A 23985-nucleotide genomic window follows, 5' to 3' on the forward strand; every position below is an offset into this window, starting at 1 on the left:
ATCCAGTGTCTCATATACGGTATATGACAATAGGTTTGTGGGTTTGTGGGCTAAATATATTTTTGGATGGTTTTGTTGTCATAACGGATGGACCTCTCTTCAGTCACGTTAATATCAACGAGTAACATCAGCTTTCTCCTCACACCTTACCTTAGCTTGCTTAGCTTAGCTGAGAGATCTTCGGAAGCCCGTCGCACTCGGGGATTACTGGACTCAAAGCGCGTGTTATTTTGCAGATTCGGCACAGAGCAGCCACCAAAGCCGCTGGGATGATTGTCTTGATCAGTCTCCTGACCACGCCGGTCTGAGACGATCCAACGGGTTGTCTCATTATCACGGTTTTTATCCATTACCGTGGTCATTATCACGGCTAGTCAGACTTTCTCGAAAGTCTGGAGACCGTCCGAAACATGTCGGTCCCGACGGTACTCCGATGCTCAGACTGCCAGACCATTCTAGGCATTCAGCCAATCGGTCAGAGAGCTCCGGTCAACGGTCAAAATTGGTAGACAAATCAGCTCAACACTCTCAGATAGCCATCAAAGTTCAGTTTCAGACAATGAGACAGCCAGTGTTAGCAGTATCTGCCCGTCGGACCGCAGACAGCAAGCTGAGAAAGTCAGGCCTAACCGCCGCACCGCAGTTGTCCCGTGCCTCCAACTGCCTACACTGCCGCAGATGGAGGCTACCGCTCACCGGCCACCCTCGCCACCTCCTCCTCGCAGCACCGCAGACCGCCCACCCTTCAGATCACCCGGCCGTTGGCGGCGCCGGCCGGCTGCGGGCTGGGCCGGTCGCGGGAGGCCGGTTCAGCCCCGCGAGAGGCCGCGTTATGCCCGCAGGAGGCGGTGTCAGGCCCGCTGGAGGCCGGGCTAGGCCCGCGGGAGGCCGGTTCAGCCCCGCGAGAGGCCGCGTTGTGCCCGCAGGAGGCGTGGTCAAGCCCGCGGAAGGCGGGGCTAGGCCCGCGGGAGGCGGGGTTATGCCCGCGGGGCACGTCAGAGGCCGTGACGCGCAGGTCACTCGTCTCGGCGTCGCCCTCGGAGCGCAGACAGAGCAGCACCCGCGATACGATGCTCAAGAACTTGGAGTTGAGTGCACAGTAGAGGACGAAGTTGCAGGAGTAGTGGACGGCCATGAGCACGGACACGACCAGCTTGAAGGTGCGGTAGCCGCTCGACTTCAGCTGAGACGTGTCGCCGCCGTAGATGAGGGTGGCGGCCGACTGCCGGCTGGCCAGGTGGGTTGGGAACTCCCCGGCCAGGAACAGCAGGATGATGCCGATCAGTGTCACCGTCAGCCGGAACTGCTCCTGCGCGCGGCATGATCAGCTGTCACTGTCAGCCGGAACTGCTCCTGCGCGCGGCATGATTAGTGCCACTGTCAGCCGGAACTGCTATTGTGCGCGGCATGATCAGTGTCCCGTAGGCCGAAACTGCTCCTGCGCGCGGCATGATTAGTGTCACTGTCAACTGGAACTGCTCCTGTGCGCAGCATGATCAGTGTCACTGTCAGCCGGAACTGCTCCCATGCGCGGCATGATCAGTGTCAGTGCCAGCGGGAACTGCTCCCGCGCGCGGCATGATCAGAGTCACAGTCAGCCGGAACTGCTCCTGTGCGTGGCACCAACAATTGTGTTAGCACAGAGGCCAGTCAGCACAGGTTATCAGCTGCACAAGGAGCTCAGCCCTAGGGCTCGGCCTGCCACTGAGCTGAGGCCGAGGGCTCAGCCTGCCACTGAGCTGAGCCAGCGGACGCGGGACCTTTCGAACATTGATCAAATATTCCAACCGAACACCGGGAATTCGAGCATTCGTGGACGTTTGGGGTTTGAATGCCTTTGACACAAGCCATACGCATTTGCCAGAAACAATGAGTTGTAAGTTAAGCTATCAAGGCAAATGCCAAGCCGCCTCCGTTCCTTTCAGGCGGCTATGTATCCAATGTAGAGCAGTAAGTCGCTGTATGCTTGCTATTGACATCAGCTGACAATGCACATACAAATACGTAGCCAGAGCTTTCGTATCGCTTCATTCCGTAGCGGCAGTACCTTTCGTTTCGTTTCGTATACTTAGGGGCGTATCGTATCGTATCGTTTCGTATCGAATCGTTTCGTATCGAATCGTTTCGTATCGAACTTGCCATTTGTCAGAGAGGGGGAATGAGTAAAAACAACGGAAAGTGATAAGGAGTAAAACTACAGAAATATATGCATACGCCTACAGTATCAAACATCCCTACGCACAAAGAATGACTTCGCAGCGCGCTTAAAGCTTGTCGAATCCAGTCGTCTCACACCCACTGCAGCTGGTCCTGAAGACCGGCCGCACAGCGTGTGGGAGACCGCTGTCCCACCACCACCCACATCGCCGGGGGAGGGGGAAGGGCGCAGGTCCTGGTCCATGGGGAAGAGCGCCCACGGGTCAGCGAGTCGGCATATGGTTGAATACGCAGACAAGAACCGCAGGTGCGCCTCGCTCACGGGCTTTACGCGCGGCGATCATGGGGTTTGGGCTGTGTGCGATACTTTTGGAGGCCGGTATCTACGCTAGTCGCGAAGTGAATCACTTTCGACAGCCTGGTGTCGTTATCAGCTGACACCTGGCTATGAATTGTGATGCAGTATTTCACGCGCTAGATGATAAACTGCACGACGGTCAGTAGGTCTCTTTGTGAGGGCAACTGGGTCAGGTGACGGAGACCGATCAGGAGGTCGATGCACTTTTGGACTAGCCCAGACTAAAGTGCGTTGGCGGCACAATCGCTCCAGGGCGCACTTCACAGTCTTTCTGAGGGGCGGAAGGCTCCCGATTTGTCGCTCCCCCGAACATCACACGCTTATAACAATCGGCAATGCGGCAGACTATCGCCAGGTGGGCCTGTCGACTTCCCAGTATTCCACCTTGAAAACCGATATCGATATTCATATTTAACTTGCCATTGTATGGACATTATCGTAAGATATTTTTGATGTTCCAATGCGTTGGGGCATGAAAATTACAATCGACTTAAATGTCGTTATTACCTGATTCGCTTGGAAAAAAAATAGCCCTTGATACCCTGAGCGGGTCATCTTAATTTATCAGGGTAACCGGCTTTTTCCACGATTGGTATGGAAACGATGACGCGTTTTAGGCACCCGAAACAATTACAATGTCAAGGTTATTTATCGCATATTCAGCTTCCAATGTGTTCGCGCTCACTTGAGCCTGTTTTAACGGGAACGCCGAACCACAGCTCCCGCAGTGAAACACGAACCCACCCTCCCGCAGCGCTAAGTCAGGTATGGCTGCATGGTATCCGTGGCCTTGTATCAAATCCTTTCACATATTATAACCCATTACGCAATTTTTCATGTCATGTACTTTCTAAAGTAAAATGAGTCATTTCATAGCCTTCGTGAGCTTTTCCATTAACAACTGGGGTAAGTTAAATGCCACTTGCAAAATTGGGAAGCCAGAAAGGCTGGATGGGACACTAAACTGGGCTGTGCAGGGAAACGTGGCTTATGACTAACACACAGGCATGGAAGCACGCTCGCGCGAGCATTCGCACACCCAATCCCACATCCACACCCACACACGCATATATACAGCATATATATATATATATATATATATATATATATATATATATATATATATATATATATATATGCATATGCATATAGACTTATGGCAGCTGGCTCTGGCACCAAAGATTTTGCCCATGTCTTGAGCTTGGAATCCTGTGTTGGCTGCAGTTGGACCTGTCCCTGGCCGGCTGAGGCGATATCAGTACCGTCAGCTGATACAGCACGTCAGCTGATACAGCACGTCAGCTGATACAGCACGTCAGCTGACGGCCAATTGGATCATCCGGCATACCGTTCTGATGGGCCTATTCAATGATAACGCTCGACAAAGCTCCAACGGGTCCAACTGGCGGTGAATAGGCCTCATCCACGTGGAGCATTGTCGGCCAGGTACAAACATGCTCGGCAGCCGTACACGGCGAGCGCGGGGCACGCATCATTAGGCACCGCTCGTTTTTGTCACGGCCGTCTTTTGAGCCGGCTCCTTTTGTTGCACACATATTGTGCGATGTGCGTACTCTGTGTAATTCCTGGCCGCTATTCGGCCACTGGCCTTCTCCTACCAAGTGGCAATCAGTCTAAGCCGATCCGATAGAAGCTAGCCAATATATTCAATTTTTCAGCCAGGTTCATTGACGTTTGCTTTGATGGGCCGAACGTCCGCGGCCATTTTGCAGCTTGGCGACATTCTTCACCAGATAGTGCGGAAAGTTGGGTCCATGCTACGTCCCGGTGTGCGGGATTTCTGGTCAAGCAAAGCTGGAGTAAATGAAGAAAAGTCTGGCACAGAACCAACCAACGTCTTACTTTCACCGCATAGCGTAGTGGTAGCTCTGCGCTCCTCATCTCAACCTGGTGCCATAGCATCAACACGCCCTATGGCCCGTGTCTTCTCCGTTACTCTTCCTCGGCGGCACAATAACACCGCAATGGCAATATCGGGCGCGGTGTGCCGCTATGCGCAGCACGGCGGCCGGGCGGCTTACCCTGAGCCTCTTCTCCTCTCTGTGTTTGCGCTGCGACAGCAGCGCCTGTCGACGGCGGTAGCTCTCTCGCAGCGACAGGATGAGAAGCAGGTTCCCAACGGCCAGGAACAGGGCCGTGCCGAGCCCGAACACGACGAACCGCACCCAGTTGTGAACCTGGTAGTACCTGAAACCATTCAGCAGGGGTTCGGGTTGTGCTGTAAGCACATGCGTTGGTGGATTTTTTAGTGCCGAAGTCACGCACAGCGGATGATCTGGTAGAGCTGAAACACCCACAGTCGTGAATGTTCCAGTCGGGTAGCACCTGATGCGCGCCTAGATGTGGATCTCGGTGTTGTTCGTGTTCAGCCTCGTGGTGGCTTGTACCTACAACATAAACAGTTGATAATCTGATAGTAACTGAAGCCCTGAATCTGATCATTACTGAAGGCCTGGATCTGATGGTAACTGAGGGCCTGGATCTCATACTAACTGAAGGCCTGGGTTCGGTAGTAACTGAAGGCTTGTATCTGGTAGTAGCTGAAGGCCTACACAGTGGTGGTCCCGGTGGTGCCGGAAGTACTCACTGATCAGTCAAGTGACAGATACACAATATTGCGAATCTGGTAGTTTCTGAAACACGCACAGTTGTGAATCTGATAGCGACTGAATCGCATCCATTTGTCGTATCTGATGCATTCACCACCGTGATCTACGCTAGTGTCTGGAAAACTGACAGTTGTAAAGATGAAAGCACACAACTTATGAGCACCTGGGGAATGCAAGTTAGAGGGTAGCGGACAAGCACATGGGAAACACATGATAGACAAATGCGCGACAATACCTGCGGGATAGTGAAATAAACACCCACTTCAAGCATTGAATCTCAGCAACAGGAAAGGACATCGTAGATTTCTAGACCTTAGAGGCGCTGCTCGTCGGAAATCTTCGGCTCAGACTCGACGCACAAATATTATTTTGACATGTGATTTGAGCGGAGTCTTTCAGGTATGGTACATCTATCAACAGTTGATATAGTTGACTAGTTGTTGCTTTGAACACTGATGTACTGCAACAAGTGACTCTCAAACCTTATACTCAGAGTGGACCTTTAAAACCTTTCGACTTCGCTGTGTGTGTTTCGGGCAGCCTTTAGCATAGTGGCACATACGAGGTGTGGAGGGTGCCAGAGCCCGAATGCCTGACTGCACTGATGCGGATGTTTGCCAGTGTAGGCCTAACCTTATCCCACGGCTTCAAACGTGCGTCTCATCAAAAGCAAAGATGCGTTTGCGAACTGCTAGGTATTGAACCCCGACGATGACGATGACGCCCTGATGACGTCATGATGACGCCCTTACGACGCCCTGACGATGCTCTGGTGTCGCCCTGTCTATTCAGGACGGAGCCATCACATTGCCAGTTTACGGAAACGCATCGTCTGGAACAGGTGAGTTCTGTTTGGACGAATGCCAGCCGACTGGGCGGCGCCAGAGTGCGGCCAATAGCTGAGAGCTAAATCACAGCGACCATCAGCTCCACAAAACGGATATAAAAACAGTAGCCTGCGGCTGGTTAGCACGACAAGGTCACGGGGTGAAGGTCGGTAGAGCGAGCCCAGACTGGATCAGTCTGAGTCAGACTTGAGCTTAAGTCTCGGCCAGATGAGATGCACACTGGTCAAGAAAACTGTAGACTGGATCCACTAAACTACAGACTGGGGTGGGGGGAGACTAGGTCTTGAGTACAGTTTGAGCCAGATGACCTACAGACTGGGTAAGACCAGGTCTCGTGAACACAGACTGAGTCAGATGACCTACGGACTGGGTCGGACGAAGGTAAGGATGTGTCAGATGAGCTACAGATGTAGGCATCCATTTCGATACTTTGGCCGTTTTCGGATCGCTGTGACATGGTTTTATTTTGTTCGGAGGAGGAGTTCCTGGCCACGGCCGGCTTGCTTGCTGTCCCACGCCCTGCCGGGGGCTCCAACGATCTTGTACTGGCGGCGTGACAAATGAAAAGCGTCGAAATGCATGCCTCTGCAAACTGGGTAAGGTGAGGCATTGGCTAGGTCTGACCAGTTCGGACTGGGCCACGCTGGATCACATACGCTGCAAAGTAGGCTAACTGGGCTGCAGACTTGGCCTGGAACACAAGAACTACAGTCTGGGCAAGACAGGCTACATGCATGACCGCCTGGGCCGTCGAAAGCCTATGGGGCCAATCCATCAGCTGAGCACGCTTAAAGGTTCATCGCAGGCTAGTCACGAGACGTTTTACGGGACGGCCCTCCATTTAAGACGCCCGCAACGCTAAAGCGGGGCTCCTCTACCCCAAAGACCCGGCTATCTGGAAAATGAAACTGATGAGCTATTTGAATTACGCGGCACCCTTCCCACAGCCCGCCACAGCACACTGCATCAGCGTCACACAGCGGCCCGTGTGACGCCGGTTGGCCCGGGGCCACCAACATCTGAAGCAATGATCGCCTTCCGACCAGTGACTGTCTGGATCTGTTGCTGGTCTTAACGTTCATAACAATGGATGCCTTGCAACGGCTTATTCAGCCCCGCCATTAACGCTCCGTTTGGATCTGGGAGGTATTTCGCCTGGAAACAGAGCAGACTTTATTTTCCTTGAATTCCAATCAAAGAAATCCACGTCAGTGTGGCGGGAGCGTCGCCGCCGCTGCCGCTGCCGATGCGTACCGTCTACTTCTAGCGTGTTAGTGGGGTATATGTGCGCCATATTGGTGCTTACGTACTGCAGGCATTTTGTACACATTACAGCCCTGGGAACAGAGTGCAATTTCCGAGACAAGTAAGCCGCCAATGCACCCACGATTCTCACAGTGACTACATCCCTTCAACGTAGTGTTCAGGATGTGTTGCCATGGCCGTGATAGTGCCATTGCCGCTGAAAACAGGTAATATAATAAGAATACGAATAAGAGCCGTCCCGGGGACCGATTTAGCGGCGGGAAGGTTAGATCCCCTGCAGAGGGAGAACCTAACCTTCCCCACAAGTTAGGTTCTCCCTCTGGTCGGTTCCAACAGGCCGGTTGATACTACGGAGAACTTAACCACAGTATCAATGCCGTCTTTTACCGACTACCTGAAGTCCTTTTTACGCTAGGCTTGTAACATTTTCCCTGGCCGGTTGTCAAAAGCATGAAGAAGTTACGGTTTGTCGCGTGCAGCCATTGTTATTCACCCATCTTTTGAGTGGAGTGTCAAACACGAGCCGGCCGATTCAACACACTCATGATTAAGCGCACCTTCAGATGAGCAAAAGAAGCACGAAAGACTGACGCAATAGGGAGGAACGCAGTGGGTCTTGCTTAAAGTAAAAGGTACACACGCTTGGGTTGAAGTGGGTCAGCAAACATCATTCGTAACTGCTATCAGATTTACACCACAGGACAAGCCCGAGGATGCGCGCTCGTCGTAACACAGGCAGCAGAAACTTGTGATGTGTTTAAGAGTTGGGATAATGCAAAGACGTCATCGCAGATTGTAATGGGCTGGGTTTCGCCCTATTTGCTGCAAGCTGCTTGCTGCATGGAGTGCCGACATGACCGGTTTTAACAGTCGAACGTTTGTCACCGCGGTCGGGTTGCAGGACATTATGTAGTTTTTTGAAGGTGAGAGTGTATCCAAATAACCATACATGGGCCTAACACCGCCACAATGACATCGAGGGAACGACACAACAAGTGGTGCATAGCGTGAGCTCTGATCCCAGAAATCCATTCGTTAAAAAGGTTAAATCAACTTGCTCCCGTCCTAAGAGAAATAAAACCAGAAAGCCGCTCACTGCACCCGATCTCTTTACGCATCTTCAAGCATCACATCTTTACTTACGCGAACTGCAAACCCTAACACACAGTTCCTAAAATATGGTCACTTGGCCGCGCCTGCTGGCGCTTGAAAAGGGACAGGTAAGGCCTCGTCCTCACAAAATCACATTCATTCCCGATCTGCTTTCACCGCGTGTTTTCGTTTTAACCACACGACCGTCGTTCCCTGCATGCCGCCCCAAAATAGCTAAATTTTGGATGTTTGACCTTGAGACGTCCCGATGACGTAAGCACAAGGCGCCACGCTCCGCCGGACCGCCTCACAGATCCGCCCCGTATATTTAGACCGCTGGTGGACGGGGACCTTGGTCCAGGCCGGGCCGACTAAACATACGTCACGTGACACTACCGGTCCCCGCGCCGGTCGCGGTACCCGCGCCGAATACTGTATACCTGGGTGTTTAAACGCTCGGACCCAGCTGGCTGGCACAGCGCCACTGCACCGCCCACTCTCCCGAAGAGGCACGCCAGATCTGCGTACTCCACTTTCGAGGTGTGCTCGCGGCAGCATCCCCTCGCGAGCAGACCTACTGCGATGTCGGTCTGGTGCGGCGTAGGAGCCAAGGAAAGCCAGCACACTTTTTGCACGCTTGACACGAGTGCCACGGGGTGCATGTAAAGAACTTAATTTGTTTGAAGCTTTTTCACTCCCTTTCACTTTTCCTCTCTGCTGGGACGCGCCTACGTTCCTGTGCTGTAGTGCACACCAGGGGCGCAGCCACGATTTTCTTGCGTGTATGTGGGGGGGGGGGGGGGGGCTCAGTGAGAGCGCACCACACAGATTTATAACTTGGTGCCGGGAGTCATCTGTGATGACACAAAAATAATACTAGGCTGAGGATGGGAACGGGCTTCCGCCCTCCCCCCCCCCCCGCCTCACTTCGGCTGCGCCCCTGATGCAAACAGCGTACCTCGAAGGAGGATGAATATTGATTGTTGTCTTGTCGGCATAAGAACATCAAACTCAAAACGCCGACAAACCAGGAGGTGAAGATCTTCCTTGTTCATAGCCAAATTAAAGGCCCAATATCAGTGCACTATAATAAATCCATGAACGGATCAAAATCACCAAACAGTTTCACACCTTGGCACCACAAAACTGAGCTTTCTCAGTGCCATCAAAATTGCAAGAGGCTGTATTTCCCAGCACATAAGGCAAATCACATCTTCAGAGGTAATGAGCTCTTGTTTGTTACAACACCACTTGGACACGTATTTCCAATTTGACCGAGGGTGAATGCAGCTGCGGAAATACCCGAAGACTTTAATAACTATTCCGGTCGGATAACTGTTTGCTATTCAGATCGAGCCCTGAACAGCGCTTGGTTATTTCCTAACAGTTCGCAGGAACCTTCCAACAACACTTTGGGAGCCTGCCTGGGCCAGGAACGCTAGTGGTGAATACCAAACACGGTTGCCAGTGTGCAGGCTTCTGTCTCAAAACCGAGACCCGTGTGGAAGAAGTCGCTAAAGATCCGAACAGGGCCGTGTGCCCAGGGCCGTCTCTATCAACGCAAGCTGTGTGACCAGTCTCACATAGCGCATAATTTGTGGGAGCGCGTGCGGAGGTGGAGGGGGAGCGGGACGGAAGGGGACGTGTGGCCAAGTGTGCACCAACTTTTTATGGAAGCTTAACCTTAACCCGCGCCCGGCGAGGGAGTGGACGATTTTTTCTACGATTTTCTACGCCTACGATTTTTCGAGCACAGGTCAAAAAAGCTTGCAGCAGCACACAATTTTCAGTACCTGTTTACCTATCAATGTGGTATCCTTTACGTTGAGATAAAGCTTTGATCATACAAATCGGTGACTTAGGTCAAGTCAAAGAGGTCAGAGCAATCCCCTAAACAATTTGACCACACATAACTTTTTATGGATCATTTTCCGTTGCTTAAACTGGCTATGGTAATAGAACATGACAGTAACTTAGTTGAAATATTTGAACTTTTTGGAAAATACAAGGCTAGTGACCGGAAATCGGGACAATATTTGCTATTTTTGATAAATAGTGCAAATTTGTACGTATTTTGTGCAGCTTTGGTGTTTCTTTTTTAGAAAGAGTATTAACTCACATGCACAACCATCATATGACCACAGAGCACATGGCCTTGTCCCAGGTTATGATCTATCTCTATGGGTACATTTTGGAAGGCAAACACTGACCTAAAAAGGTCATTTTATAGGGTAATTCTGGACGCATAATTCAAATACTCCACTGAAGACATGTCGCGATATCATTATAATGCATCATGAGGTCACAACAGGTAACGTAAGGATATACAAGGTCAAATGAGGTCATCCAAGATCAATGACCCATGTTGCTGGTAGCATAGAGGCTACATAAGCGAGTGCAACGCGTATAACCACCTCTCCATCACGTTTGTAAACTTGATAACGTATAATTTCATGTACTCACGTGCCTGTCCTCAGTTGGTTGCAAATACGCTGCCAAGCGTCGAAGGGACTAAGTGCAATGCAAACAACAGGTATGCGATCTTGATCACCTGTAGACGTACATACCACTATTTCTGACCACAAAAAAACATTGTGCTGGTTACATTAGGTAAGGATATACAAGCACTTAAACACAAACACCTTACCATTTAGCACAACACTTTTATTCTGATAGCTCATAATTTTGACCTAAGTTGACCTCAGATGATCTTTAGGTCAGCCAACAATGAAATTGTTGTGTCTGTGATACTATTATCCCAGAGTTGCACCTGACAAAATACAAATAGTTGAAAGCACACTATGAAAAAGTATCGTTCTTACAGGCCACTCTACTACTTACTTACCTACCACTACTACTACTACACTCTACTACTACTCTTACAGGCCACACTAAGTCAACTCCCTTGCCGGGCGCGAGTTCACGTTGCAGTGACAGGTTAGAATGAATGAGCAATACAGTTGTTGACTTTCACTCTTAATTGGATGTTATCATGTTCCTTGTCCCTTTCCACTTTATTCAACCATGACATGCATTTGCATATTTTCCATTTTCACATGTATTATGTCATGGAAACAGTACTAAAATTAGCAAATATAAAGGCGATAAGCTGGCGGGACTGCATGCGGATTTGGGTATGGTGGGTGTGGTGGGGCCGTGGCCCGCTCGAGTTATGGCGTTTAGGTCAGCACCAGGTCACGTTTGAGAGACCCGTAAGGCCGAGTGGTCGTGTCGCAGGCCGCTCTCTACCGCCAATCCCATTGTTGGGAGACTTGACGTTCGTGGTCTCTTCTTTTGGCGACGCTGCAGGCTGTCGCGGTATGCCGTCTTGGTGACGGGCGTGCACAGGCTCTCCTTTTTCGAAGCTGGGTGACGTGAATGTCGCTGAGGCTGCGTTCCCCCGGACTATGGCGAAAGCCAGACGCTGCCAGAGCCAAGCACTCTTCCGTCTTTCGCCCGACGAGAAAATCGGCCTTGCCCCAAGGCCTTCGACAAAATGTATCGTCAATGGGCCACAGGCTCTGCCGGTTTCAAAGGCGACTGGCTGGAACTGAAACCACTGAGTGAGGCTCAATAATTTTTTGTTCTTCCTGCATTCGGCTTCTATCGCTGCGGCGCCAGCGGCTATGGCGGAAGGGAAAAGGTTACAGGCGGCAAACGTACTGGCGCATGTGACATCCCTTACCAAGCTCTTGCCGTAAGCTAACGGGCATATGGTGATCTTACCGGGCTTTTCACCGTCGCCCGGTCGATGGCAGTGGGTTCGTGGAAAGGTGGGATTCCCACTGCGTATAATGCGCGCTTAATTACGTCACTGAGTGCTGTCGCTGAGCCCGGTCGATGGCAGTGGGTTCAAGGAAAGATGGGATTCCCATTGCCTATAATGCGCGCTTAATTGCGTCACTGAGTGCTGCCGCTGAGCCCGGTCGATGACAGTGGGTTCAAGGAAAGGTGGGATTCCCACTGCGTATAAATCACGTCACTATGTGCCGCGTGAATCTGGGCCGCCGCCCAGCACCCAAACGACAGGCCAGTGCGCAGTATCCCCTACTGCCCCTCTTAGCACCGGCATTTATGTGGCTGACGTAAGTCAGCACCCAAGCAAAGGGCAATCGCGATCCGCAGCGTGCTCTGGTCCAGCTGTGTTCCAAGGTTGCCAGATGGTATGGCATGAGGCTAGACACCACTTTTCTGAGCTGTGGCGATCCGTAATCTGGCTCAGCCGATCTGATTTGAGATGGCAAGCAAATATCTTTGCGGACTGTTCCGCTAGGACTGAATCCCAGGTACGCTGCCTTTGCACCCCTTCGTCCCTGGATGCATCAGTGTTACTCGGTGCGGTGTGTCATTCGCTCAAAGTGGCACGAAGGTCCGTCATTACGTTTCGATGCAGTGACTCAGGCACCATCAAATTCATAAACGCCAGACAAACGATTTGACAATTACATTTTTCTTGGCCTTGATTGCTGCATGACTAATGGAATGGCAGAATTTTAATGACGTTATTTAAGCGTCATGGATGCCGAGATGACCTTGAAATAGTCTTCCCGCTATAGTCCGCACATCTTCGCGGGCGAGCGGCTCAGAAACTAGAGGGGTTCAGGTCGTAAGAAAGGCAGGGCTGTGAACAGCACCGATTGATATTCAAGACGGCTATTTCAGTTCAAAGCCCCATACAAATGTGGAACGCCCCCTTTAAAGTTGCAACCAGTGCGTCACTACGGGCCGCGTGATACTCCCGATCCCAAAGCCAGAGTGCGCTTAGAGCAGAGCCATCGCGGTAAAGGCCGAGGGAATAAATCAAAGCCATAGTATAGAACTTCGTTGAATTCGTGGGGTTACAGCTTCATGTTCGCACACCTTTTTGTCTGAACAGAGTGTTTCAAGCTTTCGCAGCATTTATTGCACAAGTGTGTTGCAAACATTGCAGAAAACACAAGCTGGACGATTCAATGCACATAAAATGAACCACTTCCATTGTGGTAAGCAGCGAATACAATGAGATTTCTCTTGCAGAGCTGGCCACTTCAAGTCAAGATTCGGAGTTGTCCAGGATTTCGATAAAACTGGCATTACTAATAACATTGTATGCACCTGATCTAACAATAAGTGAAAGCTACAAAAAGGTGGGATAAGAGCAGAGAATGCTGAATGAGGATCAACGCGTTGTAAACAGCCAACCATCGGCTCCAGATCCTCTCGTTTCCTATTCAGCGCCTTCTTTATTGCTGTATCAGCCATTGACTCTCCTAGAATCGTCGCTCCGGACATATCCACAACAGCTGCTCCGGGAACAGTGTGTCATAAGCGTACATTCACGATCCCTGACTGATTGTCACCCTGATCTGACAAAGCTATGTCACATTCCCTGGAGTGCATTACCATTCCAACGTCAGACAGATTCAGGAAGAGGTGTACCAGATCCTGGCATACGGAGTTGATGTCACCCCCTATAGCCGGAACATCAAGATACGATGGCATGAATGAATGTCGACTTGGACTTCCGTCAGCGGAATCTACAGCCAGTGAGAACATAACTAGGCCACATGAACTCCTGCTGCAGGCCAGTGGTAAACTGAACTGGGGTGTCTCCCAAGAAGAATGACGTCGGTTTGGACTACGCCTGCCATAGCAACCTGTGGCAGGGTGTAATCCGTCCACTAACTACACCGCACAGCCCATCGCGGCGTGCCGTATTGAAAGCGTTTTGGATGTCGATCTGTACCACGACTGCATCACCGTTTAAACCCTGCATGAGAAACCGGGAGGTCTCGCCACTGTCTCATATCGGGCGGGACTTCCAAAGCATGGCTTTACCGGCCGAAATTGTTCGACATGCTCGGGGATAAGCGGCCGCATGGCGATCTTGGTGGTGTGAAGCCTGTATACGGGGCCAGTTGCGATTGGTCTCTGGCGATCATTACTTTTCCTCAGGGCGATGAGCACCGCACAGAATGCCCCTTGTACTGAGGCTGGTTGAGGGTCCCGATTTCCAAGGCTGTCGTTATTGAAATCAGGCGAGCTCAAGCTTCCCAGCAGCCTTGCCTGTCGTGTTTTTAAGATGCGCCGCACGCAGATAGTCCACGCTGGCGCGTGAGCCGGAGTTTAATGAGGTAGTGGCAGCTTTTACCTCGGTTGATGTGACCTCTGTTGGCGAGGTCACATAACTGGTTCACATAATTGGTAGCAATTGGTTCTCTGGTGGTGGTGGAAGTCAGAAGGTATCACAAATCAACAGGCACACCCGGATGTTTAGCTTGCAAGTCTGCTGCATTTTGGGCGGAATGAGGTACGATTTGATCACTTGAAGTGAGAATGCTGACCGCCCATTGAATATCAGCATCTGATAGTTCGAATTTTCTGGTCTTCTTAATGGGGGGGTGGTCCACATTTGTTCTGGGTTTTGAGCAAAACTAGTCATTTTGAAGATTATCCGGTGCTGTTCGCAGCCCTATCCTTAAATTTCTTAGTTGCACGTCCGTCAAGATGCACAGACTATTTCGTGCGGAATATTTCAAAGACACTAAGGCACGCATGACACTATAGCAATGCCATTTATTTCCTGCCACCCCACAGGCCAGACGACGATCAAGGCCAGGAAGAATATTATCGTCCAGCTGTTCAGATCTGACGTCCGTGAACACTATTTCCAAACAATGTAGACGTCATATCGCTTTAAAACAACGTTCAGCAAGTTGTGCAAGCTTTAATTACGAAACACGTGTTGTGGAACATAATAAAACAAGTTGAAAATAGTTTCTTCACTCGCTTGTTATTACAGAAAAATAGCTTGCAATCAAATATCTTAAGAATAACGCCATAACCGAGTTTCGGAATACAAGTCAGCATCCTAAATTCACGAATACGTATGCAAGAGCATCACGGCAAAAAGACCAAAATACAAGCACATAACGGTATTTAGGTCAGCGAACGCTGCCAGCCCTTACTGTCAACTCTCGATGAGTTTGAAATGCTACAAGTGATAATTTTGCACGGTTCGTTTGACAGCACCTCAACGTCATGCAAGCGATCCATGACGCGATCAAACAATGACGTATTAATGGGCACATTTACTTAACAGAGAAAGGTGTTGTCTAGACCAGCCTTTTCCACTTCAAAGTACACCAACAGCTAAAATTGAGTTCGTTTCATCATATCTGACGTTAATTTCAACATCTGCAAAAGTAAGACATTTCTACAACGACCCGTTCTCACAAGTGTTCTTTTGATGCTCAGGTGGACGCTTCAACGGCTGCTTCAGCTATGGAATATCTGTAGTTGTCTGTTCTGCTAACTAGGTAGCTATTCGGCGTTTTATTTTAGCCGTGAAGTGCACTCATCCACAGCTGGACTTCCTCTAACTGGCACGCACACACGGCATAATATTGGAACCTAAACAAAGTTTATTTCATGCAGTCCCTGTCATCTAATCCAGAGCTGCTTCCATCAGGGTCGTTAGTGCTCCAGCAGTTTGGATTCTTGCACCTCTGAGATTCTGGGATGCCTATTTTTACGCGCGTCAGTTCAGCTAGATCTGCAGTCAAGAGAAAGCGTCCTTCTTTGCTTGGTCCGCGCCCGTTTGTTCTGAGGGATGTTAGCATTAGCGGCGGCCAGTCGGCGCCGACGACAGCTGCTGATGACAGTGTGAACCGCGGGACAGCTGCCGGCGACAGTATAAACCCCCGGACAGCTGCCGGCGACATTGTAAGCCCCTGGGCAGCTGCCGGCGACAGCGTGAACCCCGGGTCAGCTGCCAACGACAGAGTGAACAGCGGAGCAGCTGCCGGCGACAGCACAAACCGCGGGGCAGCTGCTGATGACGGCGCGAACCGCGGAGCAGCCGCCGGCGGCAGCGTGGACCCCAGGGCAACTGCCGGCGACAGCGCAAAACCGCGGGGCAGCTGCTGATGACGGCGCGAACCGCGGAGCAGCCGCCGGCGGCAGCATGGACCCCAGGGCAACTGCCGGCGGCAGCGTGAACCGCGGGGCAGCTGCCGGGGACAGCGCGAACTGCGGGGCAGCTGCCGGCGACAGCGTGAACCGCGGAACAGCTGCCGGCGACAGTGTAAGCCCCGGGGCAGCTGCCGGTGACAGTGTAAACCCCGGGGCAGCTGCCGGCGACAGCGCGAACCCCGGGGCAGTTGCTGATGACGGCGTGAACCGCGGAGCAGCCGCCGGCGACAGTGTGAACCGCAGGGCAGCTGCTGGCGACAGTGTAAGCCCCGGGGCAGCTGCCGACGACAGCGTGAACCGCGGGGCAGCTATCGGTGAATCAGGCCCACCCAGGACGAGCAGGTGGGGATTACATTCGTCCATTGCAGCTGCTCTCGTCGCGCGTTGTCCGAGGTAATAAATCCCAAACGCAATTCGTGCTTCCCTAGTAGACGTTATTGCCGTGCCCTATCAATCGTCTGCTACATAGGTCTTGTCTTGCTCCGTCCATGTCTCAAGACAGGGAGCTTACGCGCAGTGGGAGACAGTGGGCCAGTATCTCTCCAGTACATCACGTGGATGCTCCTCCTTAACCCGATCAAGATAAAAGCATAGGCGTGAAACCTATCGGTCTTAGGGTAACAACGCCCGCACCAGAATGGCACAGGAGCATAATGTCGCCGAAGTAAAACCATGTGAACGACGTTAGCCGTTTTTCACAACTGACCGACACTCCATTTTTCTTAACTCACAACTCTTCACTATCGCGCGAAGTGACAGGACCTCGGCCACCCCCACCCTCTTCCCTGCCCATACAAAGGAAACACTGTTCTTAGCCGAACGATGAGCTTTGTGAGGACTTTTTCATTGTCCGATGCTCATCTCTTCTGGAAAGCAATTTTTCAGCAAAACGTACAGCAAAGTTGCTCGCGCCCAGCTCCACGCAAACAATGAACGACACCACGGCAGTGGCACGGGGGGGCATGCTATCGGCACGTGTCACTTACTGTCCGACATAGCGACAGCGGCACAGGAAGCATGCGCGTGCCACTTACTGTCCGTTGTAGAAATCCGTCTCCCGGATACGGTCGTCGACGGTGAAGGCAAGGAAGTAGGGGATGTTGAAGACGATGCTGATGGGCAGGATGATCCAGCACACCCGCCAAGCCGTCTCACGAGTGCAGTACGTCTTGGCCCTCTGTCCGTTTCTGTGGAACAATGAACATGTTCCAGAGGTACACAAGAATATTCTTGAAGTACGTCAGGCGACTTCAACGTGTTCAGGTGCTGATGTCAATGGCAGCGGACCGTTTGTTGCATTGTTATAACAGGGACCCTTCTTTTAGTTAGGGAACTCGTTTGCTGAGACTCACGTCTGAAATGACCTGTGTCATCCCTTCTTAGACTTAGCTCTTGTCGTCGCAAGTCTCACATGAATGAAGCTGGACCTGCCCGTCGCCGTTCAAGATTTCACTTTCCGCCCGGCCAGATCTACTACCTTCCGAACACGTCGAACTATACAAACAAAGCAATAAAAACCCACAACCGCTGAGACAGATAACATTAGTTCTGTGAGAGCCACGACCTTGGTCCATCCTTTTCAGCACAGAATCCAGGTGACAGCTGTCCCATTCTCTGTGGCCAAGTTGTTCCCATTCATGACAAGCAAGAAGGGCCTTCAGCCTCTGATTTTTTTCACGCGAGTTTAGAGCTCGTATGCTGGGTTATCTAACTTCAAGATAACAGGATGTACTGGTCAAACGACGTTTCAGAGCAACCATTAGTTAAATTGACAGTACTTTAAGTTTCGAGCTTGTTAATGATAGCGAGTGAAAAAAGTTAATCAAGTTTAACTGAAAAATTACAGTTGAAAACCTTGGCCTCCAGGCGAAGTTTTTACTATGCATCAGCGTTGTAGAATAAACATTGGTTTATTGCCAGTGCTCGACGTTTTACGCTGTGCTTATGATCACAAGTGAAAAAGACTGTGTTATGTCATTTAAGACTTCGTATTTGAAAACAAAGACCAAGAACCTGGCCCTGGTTTTCGTTTGTAGTTGTTTGCTTAACCTTTCTCAACCTTTTTCATTGGTGATCATAAACGGAGCGTTGAAGGTCGCCGACTGTCATGAAAGCGATGCTTGTTGCTCTTTGCGTCTTCACCGACTGGTTTCGTGCATATCAAATGTCGGTAACTCAACATAAGATTCTGAAAATCAAACTGCTTTCATTCAGATCGAATTAAAATTTATAGCAAACTCCGAAAAGAGAAGGCGATTAAAAAGCGTGATAGTTTCCAATAACAGTGAAATGCATTCCTGATTTTCCTGACTGCAATTGACGATTAAGCACAATTTGCATGAGATCAGACCATCTGTCTTGCTAATCAACGGCTGGCTGTGTCAGCCGGCACAGAACTCGCTCCAAAAAAAGTCCAATTTGGCTTCGGTGGCCGCGACGTTGTCTGCATACGAATCCATAGCCGCCGCCGGCCTGACCAAAAGAGGGCTTCAGTTGCGGTCTATCGTGGCGATACGCGGCTGTGGCTTTGGCCCAGCCAGCTGTGGCTTCGGCTTAGCCGGTTGCCCTGCGCCGCGGCCAGACCGCTCCGCCGCAGCTCACCGCGGCCAGACCGCTCCTCAGCAGCTCACCGCGGTCAGACCGCTTCGCCGCAGCTCACCGCGGCCAGACCGCTGCGCAGCAGCTCACCGCGGCCAGACCACTCCGCCGCAGCTCACCGCGGTCAGACCGTTTCGCAGCAACTCACCGCGGTCAGACCGCTCTGCCGCAGCTCACCGCGGTCAGACCGCTCCGCAGCAGCTCACCGCGGCCAGACCACTCCTCCGCAGCTCACCGCGGCCAGACCGTTCCGCAGCAGCTCACCGCGGTCAGACCGCTTCGCCGCAGCTCACCGTGGCCAGACTTCCGCAGCAGCTCACCGCGGCCAAACCGCTCCGCAGCAGCTCACCGCGGCCTGACCGCGCTGCGGCAGCAGCTCACTGCGGCTCACAGCGCTCGGACGCGGCTCGATCGAGGGGAACAGCCGGGGGTCGCGGCTGGTGACCCCGCGTCAGCTGGCAGCCCGCATCCGCTGACGGCAGCGGCCGCGGCCCGCATTGGTCCGGCCGGACGGGGGAAGGGCGCAATGCTGAGCCCCGGCACGGTCTGATGTGGCGCTCAGGGACCAGGGAGCCCCCGGCACATTTTGATGTGTCGCTCAGGACTCGTTCTGGTATGTAACACAGGGACAGGGGGGAGGGGGCAAGGAGTCTTCAAGAGCTAGAGTTCTTGATGCAAGAAAATAAACACCACTCAAGCTGTTCTGTAGCGGATAATGCAATACAATTGTGCGTCTTTACGTTGAGTACGGGCACGAACATTTGTTGAGGTGGCCGTTACGTAGTGGCCATGTGGCAGTGCCACAAAACACACGCAGTTAAAAAGCGTTTTGTGGTTTGGTAATACCAGAAGTCTTGTAAATGCACCTGATTATTATAGAAAGAGCCGTAACCAATAACAATTTGTAACATTCACTCAAGCGTCTGCCCGACGCCCTATACAGGCATCTGCCCCTAGTTGAAGCGATGCCCGATTTTTGTGATCCCTGCCCAATCCAGCCCATTACTTATCTCTCACAGGCACCCATAAACTCCCGAAACCCGCTAACATTTTTTTATTTTTAGCCTCAAGGCGGTCAGAGCTTACAGCTACCAGCAGTGGAAATGCGACTGGGTCACCCAAGTATACAACACGCAATTTCATTTCCTCACGTAGCGTGCTTAAAAGGGATGACCCAAGCTTTGGACATCACTGAATCACTCCAGGAATGGCGGCGACCGGAAGCCCGCTGGCGGGCGGCTGATCCGTTTGAACGACCGAGCGAAGACGCCGCCTGTGTGGCGATGAGGCTTTGGCTTAGCTCATGGTCGGGTGACGTTTTCTCATGCGGCGAGGCCTGATTCCGCAGGACTCCGCGGGACTAAAATACTTTGAAAAAGTATTGCCATCGGAACTGAGTACTTTAAGTCATCATGCAAGCGATGGAGGGCGGAAGGTAGTTCCAGCGCTTTCTGAGCCAACCCTTTGGCGGTGCGCAATACCCACAAAAATAAGGTGGACAAATTCGTTTTGAAAATGTTAGGTAGGGAACCCAATCAAAGAGATTCGTGGAGATAATCACTTCAAGCAGGGAATCTCAGCTATCATTGCCGATTTGTAGAAAGCTGTCTTTGCACACCAAGTCAGACGCCCGTGATATAGCTATGTGTGTTCACAGAGTATGACAAATGTAAAGATGACACGCCCCATTTTATAACATGCTGACATCTCCGCCGCGTCGACGAGGTCAACCCGAATATCTATATTATTGAAACCATCAGACATTGTGGTTTATCATGGTGTAATGTTAGACTCAGTCATATTATTCATAACTTGACGCTGAGCGGTGAAACATCAGGTAACTTAGCCCGATCGGCAAGGTTTTGTCAACAAGCAATTGGTCAAGAAAATGACCGCTCTTTGGAGACGAAAAAGGTCTGTCAGTGAGGGAGGGTTTTCTGATGTATTTGAAGTTCTCTTGCCTGTAGTCAAAATGCAGTTGTTTTAGTTCCCTGTCAACATTGGAACAACATCGACAACGGCCGACGGCTTTGTTTTGACGCAGCTGCAAATGGGTATGTCTGTGGGTTGCGTGATATTGCAGTTGTGACCGCTGTCCATAATTATCTTGGACTTGCATAACGGTAATCATTCTCTGCTTTTCGATAAAATCAGTGGTTCTTGTTTCCATGTGCATGCTTCGCGTGTGTAATTCATATAGTTACGAATACCATGGTATTTTCAGTCCTCTTTCATCAGTAGCGTCTTTCGGGGATTCACAATGTAAATATTATCACCGAGCACCCAGCGCAAGGCTATCGCGAGGCGTCGTTACGAATTTGGGTCTCTGTAGCGGAAGACATTCTGACTGGTTAGAATCGCGAACGCAGATAGTGTGTGTGGTTTTAATTGCTTAGATAATGTGTTATACATTAAATCCGCCATCCCTGCCGTAAATTTGCTATGGGAAATGATGTGATAGAATTCCTCGGATCGGTTGGTGTCGTTAAGGGAGTTAAGTCCACGAAATTTGCAATACAATTGAAGCATTTCGGACCCCTCAACCCCACCAGCGACTAAAAACAGCATCAGTCACACCTGCATAGCTCGTTCCAAGTCTACATGCGCACAGATATTGTTCAACATTGTGTTTCTTTGCTTTAATTTTTTTTTGCCTGCAAGAAATACCAAACACCTCTATCTATTCGAGGTCGAAATACATTATATATATATATATATATATATATATATATATATATGGGTTATCCCTCTATGCTGAAGTCGAATGGGACCGATGCGGACCCCTGCCCAGTGGTGTATTAACCTGCAACAATGATTGGCAGTAAGAGCCGGTAAGAGAACAGCATTCATGCAGCTGCTATTGTCTCCTTGTCACCCGTTCCGCTAGATTCAGGATCCTCCACCGACCCGCGCCACGCGTCGGAGCAGTCTCCACAGAGTCGCTGGTGCGCGCAGTTGCAGAGGTCAGGTGCCGCCCTGTACTCCGAGCTCGGTGACAAGCCACACACACAACCTGAATCATTAACTGGTGAAGAAAAATCACCATGGGCTTCCCGAATCCAGCCGTGTATACAGCCTGGGCGAATGTGGTCGCACACAGACGAGTTTAGGAAGTGTTCTCGCGCCGGATATGACGACAGAGGACTCCTGGGAAGTGTGTGTCGGAGGGGGGGGGGGAGCACCGCTGAAGGGCCTCCAGCCGTCCAAATATTGATAATGTGGATCAACCTTCGGCACCCGGCGAGAAATACTGCAATGTTTACCCCGGATCAAAATGGATTGGACCGCTGATTTCAGGCTTCATTAGTTCTCAAAGCTTATGTGGACCTGTCATGGCTTCTTACGGGGATTTTTCTGGCTACCGCCACATTCGAGGAAATGAAACCAACACCGTGATGACATCAACGTGAAGACGCAAGAAATGTTGTTTCGTGGTCGGGGACCCATCCCAATATCGGCGACCCAAATAAAAAGAGACAACGAAACCTGTCCCTCGTTCGCGGCTTAGTCACATTCAATGCTAATTCGCGTTATTTTCTGTGACGTTATCGTTAAAACAACGGTTACTTGAAAGAGCGCGGCTGAGAACCGGCATCTGCATCGCCTCGTCCCGTTTTGAAAGTTAGGTTTTGCAATGTTTTACTCAACGGCATATTCGACAACCTTCTGGAAAGATATTACGAGACGGGGTGGAACTTTGCATCGCTTTTAGGGAGGGGGGCATGGCTCCTCAAAGTTGAGCTGCCCCGGCTCCCATTTTGGGCTGGGTCCCCGCAATGTTGGGCTGGACCGTCACAGTGTAAAACCTGTCTCCATCCCTTTCAGTTCCTTGATATAAAGATGTTTTACGATTTTGTATCCAAAATTCACCAACATGGAAAATATATTTCGAAACCAACGTTATATTCATATGCGTCCGAAAGATATACAAGCATAATTACTCGATTACTTGGTTCAAAAGGTTCCTCAGATGTGCTGGTGAAATAAAACCCAAACAACGCAGTTCAGACCACTAAAAGTAAATTTGAAATTCCAGCAAGGCTTTGCAATTGACCTCGTGCTGTGCAGGTTACTGGTCGAGCCATAAACACCCCACAGTGATAGTGCAAGCGTCAAAAAACACTTCGCATTTTGTGTCAGCGTACGACTTAGCGGATCCGTAATTTAGCCAAGAGATTGGCCAGCCTTCACTGCAGCGCCTCTGGAATTGGTGCCCCACTCACAAAGTTCCCCTGGATTTTAGCCACTTTATTGTCAATTCCCTATTTTCTACTCGGGAAACTATCATTCTCTGGGCATCGTAGAGGGCTTGAGATAAGATGCATTCGCAGCGCACTGAGACTGTCCTATTCTAAGTGACGTCACGTATAATATTTGTCGGGCGTGTTTGCAACGCAACTCGTTTTCTGTTTACAACTTCGTTGCTGTCGCGGCATTGGCTGCGCATGCAAATGCACTAATTTTGCAGATTCTTTCAATCCTACTAACGATGCACACTGCACATTATGTTGTTCGTAACGTGTAAATAACTTTTCATCACTCGTGGTTGGTCCCGAGCATGCAACATAACTTCTTACAATTAAATCTGTTGTGCCATTTCTCTCTCACTTCAATCAAGTCGCGGGAAAAGATTCTGTGCGTCCGGCACAGATTCTACGTGATGTCACATAAATATGTTTTGTTCAGGTGGCTGCGAACACCAAAAGGCGCAGAATCTATCGTCTGTGACATCATGAGTGAAGTCGACGGCATGGATTCTTTGTCGCCGGGTCGCTGCTAATATGCCCAAAGGTGATGTGTGCACACCTACGTGGCGCACGTTTATCTTCTTCCGGGGATTGTTGGATCTTTCCATTAATGTTTTGGAGACAATATGGCAAGACATGTCTAAAGTACCTACTATATACCATCAAAGACAGGAACAACAACTGGACTGACTAGCCCTCGTCAACTTATGTACAACGAAAGCAGCACAAAGTTGCGTTTTGTAGGTCGCTAACCTCATGGTGAATTTCCTATTCTACTATTCTACTGTGTTCCTGGGGTTGTGCGATGCGGCTAAGACCAAATGACGACGCCTGCC

At 50.7% G+C, this 23985-nt stretch overlaps 1 protein-coding gene across 1 annotated transcript; it reads right to left on the reverse strand.

Moving 5' to 3' along the window:
* Positions 1–745: 745 nt before the first annotated feature.
* LOC119089907 (uncharacterized) lies at positions 746–23907 on the reverse strand. The gene is made up of 4 exons (XM_037212713.1): positions 23903–23907; positions 17339–17491; positions 4558–4723; positions 746–1309 (listed from the first exon to the last, which is right to left on the reverse strand). Exons 1-4 carry the CDS (start codon positions 23905–23907, stop codon positions 746–748), a joined length of 888 nt encoding a protein of 295 aa, XP_037068608.1.
* Positions 23908–23985: the final 78 nt, after the last annotated feature.

The sequence above is a fragment of the Pollicipes pollicipes genome, unplaced genomic scaffold, assembly GCF_011947565.3.
Source record: "Pollicipes pollicipes isolate AB1234 unplaced genomic scaffold, Ppol_2.1 Scaffold_3087;HRSCAF=3621_pilon_pilon_pilon, whole genome shotgun sequence".
Taxonomy (NCBI): Eukaryota; Metazoa; Arthropoda; class Thecostraca; order Pollicipedomorpha; family Pollicipedidae; genus Pollicipes; species Pollicipes pollicipes.